Here is an 18,657-nt window from a genome sequence, read left to right as displayed (position 1 = left end):
CCATTTAAGTGAAATTACTGAACTTAAATATACGAGCTTGATAAAAATGATCATTCTAGAAGAAAATTTCAGATGGCACTTAGAGGCTTTTGCATCTGAACTCTTCATATATTTATATTATATATAAATAATAAATATTTTATATATAAATAACACCATAATTATACGATAAATATACGATAATATGTTAAATATAAATATAATATATAATTATAATATGTGTGTGTATTTATATATACAAAATAATTATACACAGTACACACACATATATTATGTAAACACAAACTTTTATTTTGGTTGTGATTAATCAACGCACAGCCCCAATATTGTGTTACTCTCTAAAAAAGTAACTAATTGTGTTAGTTACTTTTTATGGAAAGTAATGTTACATTACTTTTGTGTTACTTTTTCTCACATGGGCCGGGCTTTCTTGTTTTTTGTTGGCAAAAGTAAAGGCCTTTTCACACCAAAAGTGAAATGAATAAAATAAAATAAACAGAGCAATTCCAAGAGGGTCCTTACATCATTGGTGCTCGGGCCCTAATGAAACACAAAGGTGATTTTTAGCTAATGTCATTTGTGCTTATTTGTATGGTTGAAAAGGATCATCAAAGGTCAGCAGCAAAGACATTTGTTAATAAAGAGAGATTAAATACATAAAGTATACTTGTGTTGTTTAACATATTGCAGGTTTTTGTTATTAATATTAATATTAATATTTTTATTAATTTTGAGGAATACTGAATCTGTTGAGTAAATGTTGAGAAATGCATGCTCACATTTCTAGAACTAAAATAACCATAATGTTTACACAGTGCACACAACGCCATACTTCCAATTCTCTCAACATGGGGACCGGAGAGGTGCCAGTCGGTAAATAGGAAAACAAAGTAACTTGCGTTGCTTGTTTGAAAAAGTAGCTCAATTTTTTTGTATTTTTTTTAAAATTGTTATGCATTACTTTACTGATTACTTGAAAAATGGGAATTTGATTACATAAGTCGTGTTAATTATAATGTATTACCCCAAACACTGTACGTGAGTGTAAAGAAACTATGATGAGGTTTGACATTCTATGGGTTTGACTGCAGGGCTATTTCAGGATAACCTTTGCTGGTTGTTATTTTGAGGCAGAACACATTCTTTGAATATGCTTATCATGGAGCTAATGCCACTTGATCATTCAGAATATAAGGCCCAACTGTCAGAAGTGCAATTTGTGCCTGTAAAATGGCAGATTCCTAAACTTTTGATCCCCAAACTTATATGGTTACAGATTTGCAAAGAACCAAAACTCATAGTTTCTTAAGTCAACCCTGTCACAGCAAGTTTAAAATGGGCATGCTTATAATTTGAATATTTAATAATACATTCTAGTGCCAGTCTGTGTGCAGTTTATAAATCACACATTTTACACCATGCATTTACTTTTAAAATATGTTTTGTGCCAACCCTGTTATATTAAAAACTTTACAAGTTTGAGCATTACAGGGTTTATAAAGCACTGAAGGTGCAAAAATAGACTTAACTAGCAAATAATAATAACTACAAAAAAGTACACAAGACCAATAAGTATACTAAAATACTGAAAAAGATTGTATACTTACTTATACTTAATACTTATACAGTTGTAATTGAAATTATTCAACCCCCATTGCAAATCAGGTTTATTGGCTAAATGTACACTTTCAGCTGTTTGCAATGAACAAATCAAACAAAAGCAATTGAAATAGCTCAACACAACAAATGTTTCAAGTGGTTTCCCCAAATTCAACTGAAAATGCAACTTTGAATGACTTCTGCAGTCTAAAAATTATTCAACCCCTTCATGGCAAGCATCTTTAGTACTTAGTAGAACACCCTTTTTCTGTTATGACCTGCTGCAAACAACATGTATAACTGACACCAGCTTCTGGCAGCGTTTCTGAGGAATCTTTAGCCCATTCCTCGTGAGCAATGGCCTCCAGTTCTGTAATATTTTTGGGTTTGCGTGCTGCAACCACCGCCTTCAAATCCCACCAGAGATTGTCTATGGGGTTCAAGTCAGGTGACTGTGATGGCCTCTGTAGAATCTTCCAGGACTTCTTCTGCGACCAAGCCTTGGTGGAATTTGAGGTATGCTTGGGATCATTCACTAAGCATGCGTACACACAGATTTGAGCGTGAAATGTGCGTTCGAACGATTTTAAGAACAAATCACGATTCGCCAAAATTTTGTAATAGAATTTATTCTAAATTTACTAAAGAATATAGGAACAACTGAAACCACACATAAAAAGGACTTAGTCTATATGGCCTTATAATCGTGTTAAGAAGTAATATTTTAGCTATGTAATCCATAAAATGATATAATAAAAGTATTAAATAATACAGTTTAATTTCATCTTAAATATATTCCATCGTATACTACAGTTTAAGAGTAAGGAAAGCTACATTATTGCTTCAGCTGCGAGGTTTCTCTGAATAATGCAGATAGAGTAGCGTAGCAGTAGGCTACAGCTGGCTAATGAGAGGTCTGTAAAAAAGGTCTTTATTGTGAGAACTGGTGAGAATGGCACACTTTGAAATGCTCGAGAATCGGACTAAGGCACGTCTGCAAACAAGTTTGACGAGCATGACAAAGGCTGTAAGGAAAGTGTGTGCGGAAAGCCCTTATATGGAGATGGTTTGGGAATGTTTTATGCAAATTGATAACCTCGGGCACGCTACCATTCATTTCGAATACTCCAAATTCACTAACATCAGAAAGATGTTAAGAACAAGTTTATGTGCGCACGAAACTGTTGTGAATAAGGCAGAGTTTTTTTGGGTGAGAAGTTCTCCTGATAAATGCATTGTCCTGTTTGAAGGCCCAATGACACCCAAGTTTCAGCTTCCTCACTTATGACATGACGTTTTAGGATTTCCAGATACTTCAATGAATCCATATTGCCATCCACATGCTGCAGGTTTCCAGTGCCAGAGGATGTAAAGCAGCCCCAGGGCATCATCGAGCCACCACCATGCTTAACTGTAGGCAGAATGTTCTTTTCAGCATATGCTTCATTCTTCTTCCTCCAGACCATAGGGTTATATAGTTGATCCATGGGCCAAAAAGTTCCAGTTTTGTTTAATCGCTCCTCAGAACAGAACTTTTATGGCTTATTTATATGATTTTGAGCACTTTTCTTGTGCTTTTGGGTCAGTAGTGGTGCATGTCTTCGAGTTCTGTCATAACTTTACAATGAAAGCTGAAACCTCAGTGCCTGTTGCCACCAAGTCTTACTGAAGGTCTTTTGATGGTTTTTCTGAATCTGCCTTCACAAAAATCTGATTGTAGCCATTGATAGCTTCCTTTTTCTGCCCCGTCCAGGTAGTGTAACCACTATTCCTTTAACTGTGAACTTGTGAACTATGCTTTCAACGGTGTCTCTAGCAACATTTTGTACCTTCTCTATCTTTTTGTATCCTGTTCCTTTTGTGAAGTGCGATGATCTCTTCTCTTCTCTTGAACTATTCTTTCTGACCATATTGTCTAACGTGCAGTCAAACGTGACACTCACCAAACCTAGCCACTTGAGATATTTCATGTGTTTTAGCTCAAGCACACCTGGTGCAACTAATTAAGTCTTTGATACGCTGATTTCACGCAGCTGTTATTTTGAAATCGGAAGCGAGGCTCCGGTGGGAAGAAAACCGGAAGTGTCGCCTTTAATCACAGGAGAGTCGTGAATGCGATGGCGTATTGTTGTGTTTAATGATGTTGTGTCAATTCTAAAAATGTACATACATTTCTTTCATACTTTAGACTATATACAGTGAAATTCATTTATAAATAATAATTTTTTTATATAATTCAGAATGTAAAAAAAAGAAGCAGGAATGAACTATATACATATCCTATATTGGATATTAACATCCAATAGTGTAAATCGCGGCAGCAGCTTCAGGTTGGTAATCCAAGGCATTGTTGTTTATCTTTACTTCCGGGGTTCTTCCCACCGGAGCCTCACTTTCGATTTCAAAATGGCGGCTGCGTGAAATCAGCGAATTGCATCAAGTCTGCTTGAGACAACTTTTTTGCAGATTTGTGCTGTTGTGAGGGATTCTACTCAGGGGTTGAATAATTTTGAGACTACAGAAGTTTGGGGAAAACACTATTTCAATTCCTTTTGTTTGGTTTGTTCATTGCAAACTGCTGAAATTCTGTAAATTCTGCCAATAAACCTGATTTTGCAATGGGAGTTGAATAATTTCGATTACAACTGCATATATACTTGTGCTAATAAAACATGTAAGACATCATGTTCATTCATCATGTTCATTTATTTCAATGCACTTCGATTAGTCGATTTGTGCTCAAAGAGCTTTTATACTCCTAGAGGTTTGATCTTACAAGACTAAGCTGGGTGGGAGTACTTGGACTAATGACACATTCATTCAATAAACAGCGCTGTCTTCCACAAATGAGCCTGAACACAGCAGTGAAAGTGATGGATCAGAATCAGCAGATTTAAAAAACATAAGACAATAAAGTGCAAAAGAATGCCTGGGGTCTTCACAACCCAGAAGTTCATGAAAAAACATCATCAAAGACGAAAAGTTTAAAATAATATTAAACCCCCAAATCACTTTTCTGTATTACTTCACTCCCTGTCAGCTGTCAGAGACCCAAAATGCCAGAATGCACTTATTCACACAGAACACAATACCAGGTTTGTCCCTCCATTCAGTTACAATACGTTTAAAAGTGAATCACAAAAAGTTGATTTAAAGGTAAAATGTTGCTTCGAACCATTTCAATTGAGGTAAGAGCATCAGGTGACAAACAAATCACACTGGAATTAACAGTGAATCTAATGCCCCCAGTCATTCAAGTTCTAGAGTCGTCTCTGTGTGCAAGTTTCTCAATGTATACAGACACATAAAACTTTAAACATGCACATTGTCCTTCAGTTGAGCACTCAATACAGTGAAAGGTTCAGAAATGTGATAATAAAAATCAACAAGTTAAGATAGGGCTAGTTCTTAAGATCTTTCCCCTTCAACTTTATATAACTGCTTCAGTGACACTAAGCTGTGTGAATTTAATGTGAAAGATCACAAAATAATTCAAGATGGAACTTCAGGTCAATAAAATCCAAAGACGTTTGGGTTGACTGTAACTCTACCACAAAGTGATTATTCATACAAACAAGATTATTTGAAATATTCACTACAGAGAATATTTAGGAGAAGGAAATGTATATCTTCTGGGACCGATTCAACACCTTATAATTACAAGTTAAAACAGGATGTTGAAGTGCTGATGAGTAAATTACACCAGGAAAAGCAGTATGTGTGTGTGTCTGTGTGCGTCTGTGTTCATGTGGACACACACACACAAACAGGAAGTGTGGTAAAGGTGCTTATTGGACTGTAGTGACGGCCTCATGAATGGACTCGGCCACATAGTCGATGTTCTTGGAGGTGAGGCCACACATGTTGATGCGACCGCTCGCCATTAGATAAATATGCTTCTCTTTTATCATGTACTCCACCTGCTTCGCTGTAAAACAGAACATTTTGAAATGGCTTAGTGACACTCTATGTGAATTTGAAAAGCATACAATGAATTAGATGATAAAATATCAAGTGGCAAATGCAAACAAATTATGGCTTTTCTAAGTAGTGACACTTACTCTCAAAAAAATAACTGTGTAATCCCAATGGATGGAAATTTTGTATGAAATTCAAATACAGAAATCTTAGGTAAAGGAGGTGCTTACGATTGAGTCCTGTGAAGCTGAACATGCCGATCTGTTCAGTGATGTGCTCCCAGGTTCCTGGAGTTCCTAGTGCTTTTAGTTTTTCTTTCAGCTGAGCACGCATCAACAGGACCCTGTCTGCCATAGTCTTTACATTGTCCTTCCTGTTGGAAGATAGAAAATGCCAAAAGAATAATCATCATACACTGACCTTAAATTCATATCAATAAATGAATATAACTCCGTAAGATTTGACACCTCTCGCGGTGTCAAACTCAAGCTCTTCCCACATTTCTCTTTAAATTCTCGTTTTAGACTTGTAAATCGATGCATACGGCCGTCTGCCGGAAAGCTAGTTATTTCAGTTGATAAAGTTTTAAATATGGATATTTTTCTTACACGAGCGCAGAAGGCCTTTATTAACCCCCCAGGGCCGTGTGGATCACTTTTATCATGAATGGATGCACTTTGATGGACTTCAAAACATAAACGGCCATTCACTGCCATTATAAAGCTTGGAAGAGCCACACAATTTTTTAATATAACTCCCGATTGTATTCGTCTGAAAGAAGAATGTCATATACACCTAGGGTGGTTTCTGGGTGAGTAAATCATGGGGTACATTCAAAAGTTTAGGGTCGGTATGTTTTTTAAATAGAAGTCTCTTATGCTCACCAAGATTGCATTAATTTGATCAAAAATACAGTAAAAACAGTTAAACTGTAAAATATTATTACAATTTAAAAGAACTGTTTTCTATTTCAAAATGTAATTTATTCCTGTGATGGCAAAGCTGAATTTTCAGCATCATTACTCCAGTCTTCAGTGTCACAGAAATGACACAGTGTCTTCAGAAATCATTCTAATATGCTGATTTTCTGCTCAAGAAACATTTCTTATTATTATCAATGTTGAAAACAATTGTGCAGCTTGATATTTTTGTGGAAACTGTGAGGATGCCTCATCAGGATTCTTTGATGAATAGAAAAAAAAAAAAAGAGTTAAAATGAACCGCATTTATTTGAAATAAAAATTGTTTGTAAAATTATAAATGTCTTTAATGTCACTTTTGATCACTTTAATGCATCCTTTGCAGAATAAAATTATAAATCTCTTTCAAAAGCAATAAAGTCTTAGAACAAACTTTTGAACGGTATTGTATACGTCTTACATTAAGTGCTGGTCAGAATTATTTGCCCCCTTGGTAAATATGATCAAAGATGGCTGTAAAAAAAAAAGTATCTGCATTGTTAATCCTTTTGATATTTTATTACAAATTTTTGCCAAATCTAACTTTTCATTGAAGTAAAATAATCGAAAGTGAAAAAAAAAAAAAAAAAAAAAAAATCACATTATGAAATAAATGTTTTTCTCCAAAACACATTGGGAACAATTATTTGCCCCTTTTTATTAAATACTTTTTGCAACCTCCTTTTTCCAAGATAACAGCTCTGAGTCTTCTCCTATAATGCCGGATGAGTTTGGAGAACACCTGACAAGAGATCAGAGACCATTCCTCCATACAGAATCTCTCCAGATCCTTCAGATTCCCAGATCCATGTTGGCGCTTCTTCTCTTCAGTTCAGCCCACTCATTTTCTAGGGTTCAGGTCTGGGGACTGGGATGGCCATTGCAGATGCTGGGTTTTGTGCTCAGTGACCCATTTTTGTTTTGATTTTGATGTTTGTTTTCTGTTGGAAGATCCAAACATGGCCCATTATAAGATTTCTAGCAGAGGTTGTCAGGTTTTGATTTTTTATCTGTTGGTATTTGATCGAATCCATGATGCCATGTATCTGAACAAGATGTCCAGAACCTCTGGCAGAAAATTAGGCCCACAGGGTGGGCTGAACTGAAGAGAAGAAGCACCAACATGGATCTGGGAATCTGAAGGATCTGGAGAGATTCTGTATGGAGGAATGGTCTCTGATCTCTTGTCAGGTGTTCTCCAAACTCATCAGGCATTATAGGAGAAGACTCAGAGCTGTTATCTTGGAAAAAGGAGGTTGCAAAAAGTATTTAATAAAAGGGGGCAAATAATTGTTCCCAAAGTGTTTTGGAGAAAACATTTATTTCATAATGTGATTTCCCCCCACTTTCAATTCTTTTACTTCAATGAAAGGTTCGATTTTTGCATTTTGTTTAAATAAAATATCAAAAAGATAAACGATGCAGATTTATTTTTTTACAGCCATCTTTGATCATATTTACCAAGGGGGCAAATAATTCTGACCAGCACTGTACACATATTCTTTAAAATAACAAAACTAGATTCAATTGAATTGCATTTACCATTCAGCAAAAAGCTCAGGGGTGTTGAGTGTGATGGCAACCAGACGAGCTCCCTGGGACGGAGGATTGGACCAGGTTATCCGAACGATCTTCTCCATTTGAGACAGAACACGATTCAAATTGTCTTGGTCTTTAGCTACAACAGTCAGGTTCCCCACTCTCTCATCTGTGGAGTCAGGTTATTCTTTAAAATCGAATGGTTCCGGCATTAAAATGCAATCTTTAGCGAGGAATGTACAACCTGTTGGAATCACTTACTGTATAGACCGAAGTTCTTTGAGAACGACTGGGCACAGAACAACTCAAAACCCTGTGACACGAAGTAGCGGATAGCCCAGGCATCTTTCTCTAAATTTCCTGAGGCAAAACCCTGATAGGCTGAATCAAAGAAGGCAAACAGATTCTTTCGCTGAAGAGAGAGGAGAGAGAGAAGAAAAAAAGTTAGAAAACAAAGGGGAATTACAGCTCCAATGATGCAACTCTTCACATTCTTTGTCCTGTCTGACTCTACAATTTTTATATATTTTGGGTTTAGGTAATTATGCAATAGTTAACTCTGTATTCATCAAACTATCAAGAGTTTAAATTTGGACAATAGTAGGTTGTAATTGCAGGTTGTGCCTAAATGGCTTATTGCAATTAAATTCCATTTCTGTATCAAGTGCTTCAATGTTCTAAACCTGTTGCATAAACTTAGCCTCTATGTTAAGACTGTGTCTTAAAGGGATAGTTCACCCTAAATTAAAATTAAGTCATAATTTACTCACCCTGGTGTTGTTTTAAAGTAGTATGCTCTTCTTTCTTTTAGGGACCACAAAAGGGGAATAAAAAATAAATAAAAGAATTGTGCTCGTTCATATAATAGCAGCGAATAGCAACTAACATTAAGCTTTTTTAAAAAAGATGTCAAAGTATCACAGAATGATCCCATGCAATGTGTCGCTTATTCCAAGTGTTCTGGGGGTTTACGATATTAAATTTAATGTATTATTTAATGAGTAGTTGTTGTAGTAATATTTGAGTTCAGCATCACCGGCTATTACACTGCAGAAACATTAAAAATGTAACAACATAATATCATACATACAATATAATGAAAACCAACATTTTAATACAATTCAACTTTAAAACTAAAAATTTGTACAATTCGATAAAAGATTCTTTAAATGTGATTTTGCTATAAGTTTTCTTGATCCATAAATAAGTCCTTAAAAGTTTGTCCAGATAAAAAGTGCTGTCTCATAACATAAAATATTGGGCAGTCCAAAAGTATATGTTTTATAGACAAGTTCGTTGGTACTACAGTATTGACATTTTGGTGCTTCTTCACCTTTCAATAAATGCCCATGCGTCAGTCTAGTATGACCTATCTGACACCTTGTATATAAAACTTGGTCATGTCTTGATTTAAAAGGGTAGACACATCTTTTCCCAACCACAGAATTTATTTCAAATAATTTGTTATTTTGACATGCAAAATTTTGCAACAATAATAATGTTTAATTATTAATCATTCTGCTTGCCATTTCACTAATATATATTGGTTGATTAAGGGATTTATGTCCAAGGGTGGGATTTGGCATTTACTGATTTTTTTGCAACCAAGTCTGCTTGCTCATTTCCAATAATGCCACTATGTCCTGGAATCCAGCAGAAATCAATGTTGTCCTTGAGTCTCCGTAACTGATTTGCTTTAATTTATCAATGATTATTGAATGGTTTGTCTTCAAAGACTCCAGAGTTTGTAGACAGGATTTTGAATCATTAAACAATATGAAGTTCAGTTCTCTTGCATTTTCAATATGTTCCAAGGCAAGTAATAGAGCATGAGCTTCTGTTGTAAAAATGGAACTTTAGTGCAATATTTAAGGAAAATCCTGACCTTGGCCGTTGTTCTTCTGTGCACGGCTGCATGACGTGAGCGTTCATGAGACTCTATTAGCGCTGCAGTTTACTCCGACTCACCCAGAAAAAGCACACAAAGTTGTGAGAAATTAAGATTAATAAAAGCGATTAATACAAATCCCCAAAAGTATCTGTGTACTTTCTTCACTGAGTCCAATATCACCGGACCGGTTTGTCTGATGACAGTTCAAAATGACAGTTGACTGTATTTTTTTATTACTTGTTGCAACACAACGGAAATATTCACCTCAGGGAAGAAGGTACATGAATTGTATTTCATGTCACGTTTTTGTTAATCTTGATTTCTCACAAATTGTGTGTTTTTACTGGGCAAACTGCGGCTCTAACAGAGTCAGACAAACCCGCATGATGCGTAGCCTTTCACAGAAGACCAGCGGCCAAGGTCAGGATTTTTGTTAAATAATACATTACATTTCATATCGTAAACCCCCAGAACACTCGGAATATACCAGCTAGATGCAGGTCGCTATTTTTTCTCCTTTTGTGGTCCATAAAATAAAGAAGAGCATAAGGCATTAGAACAACACCAGGGTGAGTAAATTATGATTTTCATTTTAGCGTGAAATATCCCTTTAAGAACTAGTTTGACCAACTAACAGTTAGATAAGAGGTAATCAATCTCAAATTAGATCGTTCTACCTTTTTATGTAACTGACTTTAAAAATGTAGGACTAGTCTTAAAGAAAAAATGAGATGACTAACTTTTAAGACTAGTATAAGCAGCAGGTTATGCAACTGGCCACTGGTGTCCCAGTCAGATGATGTGGGGTTATTGTGATGGTCTCACCTTCATGACATCAGCGATCTGCTTCCATTGGTCCTGGGTCGGGTCTGTACCGGTGGGGTTGTGAGCGCAGGCATGCAGCACAAAGATGGAGTGATCAGGAGCGCTCTGGCAGGACAGACATGTTTTCAATTACACGCAAAAATTATATAGCAAATATTTATTTTCAAACAGATCTCCGTTTTACTTGTAAAGAAATCATAATACACTATAGTTTGGACTCAGTACGATTTTTTTTTATGTTTTTGAACATATATTCTTTATCAAGGCTGCATTTATTTGATCAAATATACAGTAAAAACATTATTTCAGTATGTTTTCTATTGTAATATGTAAAATGTCATTTATTCCTGTGATTGCAGGATGGCAGTGTCACATGATCTTGCTGCTCAAGAACATTTCTTATTATTATCAAAGTTGAAAACAATATTTTGTGCTGCTTAATATTTTAATAAAAGATTTTTTGATGAATAAAAAGTTCCAAATACCACATTCATTTCAAACTGAACTTTGTAACCATGTAAAAGTCACTTTTGATTAATTTAATGTATCCTTGCTGAATAAAAATATAAATTTCTTTCAAAATATATATATAGAAAATCTGAAGTACTGGCCTGATATGAGCCCAGCAGAAAAAACTACAAATCTGAAACGCTGAAGTTTGATGACAGTGGTAAATTGACAAAAGGCACTTCTTTCTGCACATATTCCAAAGTTTTTAGATATCTTATCAATAACTGATAAATAAGTAAGGAATAATTGACGACAGGCCGTTGAATTATTAGAAAAATAATGCACACCCGAGGTGGTAATGCGGTCACGACGCGAAGCGGAGTGGCCGTTACACCTCGGGTGTGCATTATTTTTCTAATAATTCAACGGCCTGAAGTCAATTATTCCGCTTATACTACAGTTACCACACCTCGAAACATTGTTCAGATTATGTATTTCAAGACGTTTGTAAAGTTTTTGTCATTAAAACGCTCTTGTATGAAGGACTAATTTCTTACGCATCTAATCCCATGCCTCCGTTGCTAATTCCAAAACGTCATTTCAGAGTTAGTAACGGAGGTTTGAGCCGCTGATAGCAGACTAATGCTGGGGACACACGACTAGCTGACACATTCTCTGACTGTTTTCATCAACTGCAGCAGATTTTAAACACCGACTTTGAACACAGACTGAACGCGCTGAACACGCGTTTGGGCATGATCAGTCATATAAGTATCAAATTACATTCATAACCGGCCTTAAAGTGTGTTCCCGGCTTTATGCAGTTATTAATGCAGTTATTAGAGAGAGATGTTGCAATAATGAGACAGAAAAGCATGTGCGTCAATATTATTATTTATTAATTAATTCAATTCGTTTTAATGAATTCTTTTTTTCTTTCTATTATTGACAGATGACAGTAGACTAGCCAAATAAATGAAACCCAAAGCCCTTTTAACAAGTAGGCCTATCAATAATTATTTATTTGTTAAATTATCTGCAATAAAAATCCGTGCTGCAGGACTATCCATTTATTTAGCCTATATTCAGTTTAATTTTCTATTGATTATAGATAGGACTTTATAGTTTATTTATTCAAATTAAACTGCATGTTTCTATTGATTGTGAAGCTAGACATTGAAAATTGCAGATCAAGCGCATGGGGCGAAATGCTTTTTCTTGTTATGATTTGTATCCTATTTTCCGTTATTACAGTTGACTACGCGAAGTGATATGGAACTGTAATGCGGTCAAGACCTGCCTGGAACTACTTTAGCCGTGCGTTTCCCTGAAAATAATGCACACCTTAGAACGTTCGTCAACCAATCAGATTCAAGCATTCAACGGCCCTGTAGTATAAGTAACTATAAAGTGCTTGTTTTGTGTAAGAAAATGGAATTTCAAAATCACTACTCACCTCCAGGTCACCCAGAAAACCTGTCAGATCAAGTCCACGCTTCCCTGCATCCCAATATTTGTATGGACGGATGTCCTCAAATCCAGCGTTAGAGAAAACGGCATTGTGGTTTTCTAGAACGGAAGACCACAATCTGAACTGAACATGGAAGCTGGTTAAACATTTTTGCCACTTGAGACAACAACATATAAACACAAAGTTAATCACTGAACTCAAGGCCAGCATGAAATTAGTTATGCTCTTTTGAGGTGAAACGTTTACATATATTTTGTACAATATTGTAGCCAATGTATTATCAGAATGACATTCATCACAGTATTTTCCATGTGTGATTAGGTCTCGTGCTCACCCCATGTGGGCGCAGACACATAAATGGGAGTTTTTGTGTTGTCAGTTCCATTGTACCAGCGGCGAAGAAACTCCGCTCCGATCTTTAGAGCGCCAGTCCCACCCAAACATTGCACAGCTCCTACCTGCAATACAAAAACAACAGGAATCTCTACATTAGAATGATGCTAGTGCAAACAAGAAGAGAAATGTGTCACTTTTGTAACTTTTTGTCAAACTTGAATTGTGGGTGAATAAATATTTCTTTATTTTTTTATCCACATACAATAGTGGCCAAAAAAAGTGATGTCCTGAGGGAATTGGTTTGGGGATTTGTTTTTGATGACCCTACAAGTTTGATTATTAAACCATCAAAATACGAGGAATATGAGGGAAGAACAAAAACCTAAACTTGGTTAAAGTATTTATCTGACAAAATGATATGGCAAAAAAGGGGTAACTTACAGGTACATATTTTATTTTACTTCTTGTTATTAATATTTTGTTGGTTCTCTCACTTGTTTTGCATGTGTTCATAAAGAGTGAAGATGTCTTTGTGAAAATTTGAGTTCTTAGGCCGGATAACACTTTTGGCTACTTCTGTTCCAAAGTTTGGGGTCAGTAAGATTTTTTTTATACTTTAATTCAGCAAGGTTGTATTAAATTAATCACAAAATTTACATAATGGTCATTTATAACGTATTTCGACTACATTCTGTTCTTTCGAACAGAAAAAAAAAAGAAAAGAATGTATCATGGTTTCCACAAAAATAACAGCACAGCTGTTTTGAACATTGATAATAATAAGAAATGTTTCTTGAGCAGCAAATCAGCATATCAGAGTGATTTCTAGAGGATCATGTGACACTGAAGACTGGAGTAATGATGCTGAAAAATGGCTGCTGACACACAGTTATTAATACAGGTTGTCAAAACAGGATTTTTAGCATCTCATCTGACCCGGTTGTCCTTGATGGCAGGACTGTCTTCACCCAGAGCGATCTTAGATGCACTGGAACGAAACTCTGGCAGGCCTAAAATGGGCAGGTACTCGTGGTTCAAACTATGGTCATCAACGATCATCTTCTCCACTTTTCTCACCACGGGGAGAACCCAGGGCTGACATTCATCTGTCCTGTAGGCTAAAGAAGAAGCAGAGGACGATTACAACCAGACCACTTCCAAACACAAACTTATGATTTATACACAACCGTTCAAACGGAGCTCAGCAAGTTTTCATTTTTTGAAAGAAATTAATACTTCTATCCAGCAATGATGCATTAAATTGATCAAAAGTGACAGTAAAGACATTTGTAATGTTACAAAATATTTGTGAACTTAAAGAATCTTGAAAACAAAAATATTTCAACATTGATATTTTATATAACAGTATTTACATTTTAAAATATATTAAAATAGAATGGGTATTTCAAATTGTAATATTATTTCACAATATTATTGTTTTTGCTTCTTTTATTTTTTTTAATGCAACCTTAAATAAAACCTAAATGCAAAAAAAAAAAAAGAAGTTGTAAAAATCTTACCAAGCAAAATTACTGAACGATAGTGTACATTACAGCACCCTAAGTTTCACTGAATTGCTTTCTAATCAATATTTGTCATGCGTAATTGTTCCTTTTTATCAGGGGTGCCTGATCAGGATTTATCTGTGAACTTTTACCCAAGAGCAAAATGAGCTTATTCAGCATAAACGTGTACTGCTCATGTCCTGATGCAATTCTTGATTTACAAATCCTACACAAGTATAGAACAAAACTTATCCAAATAAATTCTGTTCTGTGCATAAACTGGGGAAGTTTTAGAACTTGTGAAGCAGAGCATTAATTTCACTTAAGTGGCATATCTGAATGCATCACATATTAGATCAATGAGCAATTTGTGCCATATCAAGGTTTAGTAGCAGTCTTAAAAAAAAAAGAAGATGAGAAATACTGCTTTTTTTATTTATTTTTCACCGTTTGCAGAAATATGACAAGATGTAGTCACACACTGTAAATCAGTGTTCTGGGTTGCTCAAGAGGGATAATCATTTCAGTCTGAGGAAGGACTAGGACAGGGGAAGCTGTTCAAAAACAGTCCACACAATCATGACTCAGGGATTTTTAGAGAGGTGACTTTTCATCCTTTGCTCGTCTTTAATCTGTCCCAGAACCTCAGGAGTCGTGGTGTCGGCAGGCCGTCAGGAAAAGCAGAAGATAAAGATAATCCTCCCAGAATCCTCTGAGGTCAAGCTCTCTAACCGGGATCAGGAATAACTACACAGCAGATGACACATGACGACTGCTTCTACACAATAATACTGTTGACATAACACAATCTATTCATCCCCGGCTAACATGGCATTGGTTGTTTTCATTGGAGATCAGTCACATAGTCAGTGACCAATGAAAACGACCAATGCCGGAAGAGTAACTTTATCCCTTAATATATTTAGAAACCCTAGATGCCTCTGGACCTGCATGCAATGATTTGGGTTTAATGTTAGATCACTGTAGCCTCCATGTCATGATATGACTTTAGTTTAATGTGTCAAAACTTTTAATTAAATTTTTAATGAACTTTTAATTAATTTTTTTTAATTATATACATAATTAGCAAATATAATTCCATATCAGATCTGTGTGCTTAACGTGCCTACTGTATAAAATGCTATTCTTGTAGTTAAACATAATAGTTTAAAGGGAATAGTTCACCCAAAAATGTTAATTCTGTTATTAATAAGGCTACTCACCCTCATATTGTTCTAAACCAGTAAGACTGTTCATCTTCGAAACCAGAAATAAAGATATTTTTGTTGAAATCTGAGAGATTTCTTTCCCCCCATTGACAGATATGCAACTAGGCTAACTTTGACGGTTCAAAACATTCATACAATTTTCTGAAGAGACTCGGTCGCTTTATGATGAACAGATTGAATTTAGGCTTTTATTCACATATAAACATTGTTTAGTGAACATAAACAGAAGGTCAACCGAACCTTCTTGACAGAGAACAAACCTCTTACTCAAGTTCAAACCTTCTGCGTAACAAACAAGAATGAACCTCATTGGTTCTTGTGGAAGCTCACAAGTGACGCATAACACACAAGCATGAACCTCATTGGTTCTCGCACATCAAGCGAACATGCTTGAGCTTCCTGTCCTACAACTGATGTGTGAGTTGATTAATGTTTATGTGAATAAAAGCCTAAATTCAATCTGTTCATCATATAAAGCGATTGTGTCTCTTGAGAAACTTTTGGCCTAAACCGCTCAATTCATTTGGACTGAAACAAAAGTCTTACAGGTTTGGAACGACATGAGGGTGAGTAATAAATGACAGAATTTTCAATTTGGGTGAACTATCCCTTTAATATCACATCATCGCGTATGGAAAATCTCATGTTACTGATGCCTCCAGAAAAAATGCTGATCTGTGATCACGTGCTATGTCTATCAACATCATATAATTATAAAAAATAAAATAAAAAACATTATTTCATCTTAATTCAGAACGAGACAGATCTACATTAACTGATGCAGAAAGATGTGTTCAGGTCGTATTATTTATTAGGCCTATTGCTGTCACAGAGAGAGTATAACTGTTTGTGCATGGGTGGAGAATGCAAAAAATATACACACATTGACATTCATGTAAACTCTGATATGTAAGTGTCAGTGTGTGTTTTTTAAAAAGCGCATCTCTCACCTCCGACTCCCAGATTCACCTTGTTGGGGTGCTGATCTTCACGGAAATCTGCTGACAGTTTAAACACTGCGACAGGAGCAGCCTGCGGGACTTCACCAAATATCGACATGATATTGTGTTAATATTTCTGTAAATTACGAGCGAGAGTGTGGAGAGTAATACGCAAGTACCGCTGGATTGAAGTGCGGTGTGATGGAGAATGACTGACTTTAACCTTCAGATTTGGGATTTGGGCAATGGAGGCCAGGCGTGTCTAAACTAACCAATAGAAATCAGAAGCTCATGTTTGACTCGAAGATTACCCAATCAACTTCTAGTACAAGAAGGTCAAGCCTTTACGTCATCAAAGAACGCGCTCGATAACACTGCGGGGACCAATGAGAACTCAAACATCCAAGAGTGACGTGCCTTCTGACCAATAGTAAAGCAGAGAGGGCGGAACACGTTAGATTCAATAGGCATCGTTCTTTTCATTCACACCCACACAGTTAGCCTATCGGAGTTCCATTTACAGTTATCTGCAACATATTTTAAATTGTGTAATTTATGACTTTTATCTGATTTTATATATACATTTTATACTTAACTTCCTGCTTAGTTCAATGATGCTATCTGTAGCCTAGTACTCTGTAGTCTTCCACCTTAGAGACCAATCAAAAAACACTATTGAATTTGACATTGCTATCAAATTACATGATCATTTTATATTAAAGGGATAGTTCACCCAAAAATGAAAATTTTGTCATTATTCTTGCCACTATGGCCTTATAGCACTATTTGGAGCAAAGTAGCCGTTTCCCCTGGGTCCTAAAGACAGATTCTCTTCAGCATGCATTCAGATACACATGTAGACATTATAGAAAATAAAAATAAATTAGTTTACATTTTGAGCATTTTTTTTTTTTTATTATTTTTTTTTTATGTGTACTGAAGCATTCTTTGCATTCCATTCATTCTCGTGTTACTCAGCACATTTGAGCTTCTGCAAGAACCAATGAGGTTCATTCTCTTGTGTTACTCAGCACATTTGAGCTTCAGCAAGAGGTTTGTTCATTGTTATGGCTTGGTTGGGTTTGGTTGAGCTTCTGTTTATGTTCGCTCATTAATGTTATGTGAATAAAAGTCTAAATTCAATCTGTTCATAAAGTGATCAAGTCTCTTCAGAAAATTTTAACTAGACCCCTCAATTCATATAGATTAGTTTTATAATCTCTTTATGAACTATTAATTTGTTAATTAGTGTTAATTCATTACTTTTTTATGGAGAGTTATACTTTACATTACTTCTGAGTTACTTTTGCTTGTTTGTTCTATTTTTGGCCCTTTGACACCAAAAGTGAAATGAATTAGCTTCAAGCTAAAGAAAAATAATAATATAGGCCTATACACATATACCCCCCCCCCCCCCCCACACCCCCCCACACACACACACACACATTTATTTAGTATGTTATATAAATACACAAAATTAGAACAGCGTTTTGCAATACTGACCCCAAGATTTATTTATATTGAATAAAGATTTACATTGAAATTTTTCCAGAAATGCAAAAAACTAAACCTTAAACTTTTAAAGCTTTCCAAATTTATGCAAATGCTTTATTTTATTTTATTACCTCTTTATGTGATGTATTTATTCTATACATGTTTTTTATTTATTGTTTTGTACTTGTGCAAATACAAATAAAGTTAGATGTTTTAGAAGAAGAAAACAAATATGTCATGTCTTTAAGAGACCACAAGGTGGTGGTCTAAGCTTTTGCTACTGTTCCCCGAGTAAACACATGAGTTTTGTGTTCCCGTTCCACTCTAATGGAATCATAATTCAAGGCCAAAGAGGGAAAAGGGAAACATGAGCTGCTCTGCCATGGTATTTATATCATGAAGGTCTTTAAGTATGTTCAGACAACACATAGTGTATTGTTCATTATCTTACAACTTTTTCATTATTTCTTTCCTTAATTGCCCATCATAATAATACTTTT

General features: G+C 35.5%; 1 protein-coding gene across 1 annotated transcript; it reads right to left on the bottom strand.

Moving 5' to 3' along the window:
• Positions 1–4,286: 4,286 nt before the first annotated feature.
• On the bottom strand, positions 4,287–16,906 carry got1 (glutamic-oxaloacetic transaminase 1, soluble). Its single transcript, XM_082154516.1, has 9 exons — positions 16,673–16,906; positions 13,925–14,106; positions 12,987–13,110; positions 12,638–12,750; positions 10,732–10,836; positions 8,277–8,427; positions 8,019–8,184; positions 5,748–5,890; positions 4,287–5,527 (listed from the first exon to the last, which is right to left on the bottom strand). Exons 1-9 carry the CDS (start codon positions 16,779–16,781, stop codon positions 5,388–5,390), a joined length of 1,233 nt encoding a protein of 410 aa, XP_082010642.1. The 5' UTR covers positions 16,782–16,906; the 3' UTR covers positions 4,287–5,387.
• Positions 16,907–18,657: the final 1,751 nt, after the last annotated feature.

Source organism: Leuciscus leuciscus (assembly GCF_965113295.1).
Source record: "Leuciscus leuciscus genome assembly, chromosome: 22".
NCBI lineage: Eukaryota > Metazoa > Chordata > Actinopteri > Cypriniformes > Leuciscidae > Leuciscus > Leuciscus leuciscus.
Note: the sequence above shows the minus strand (reverse complement) of the source record. Positions and strands in the feature narration are given on the sequence as shown.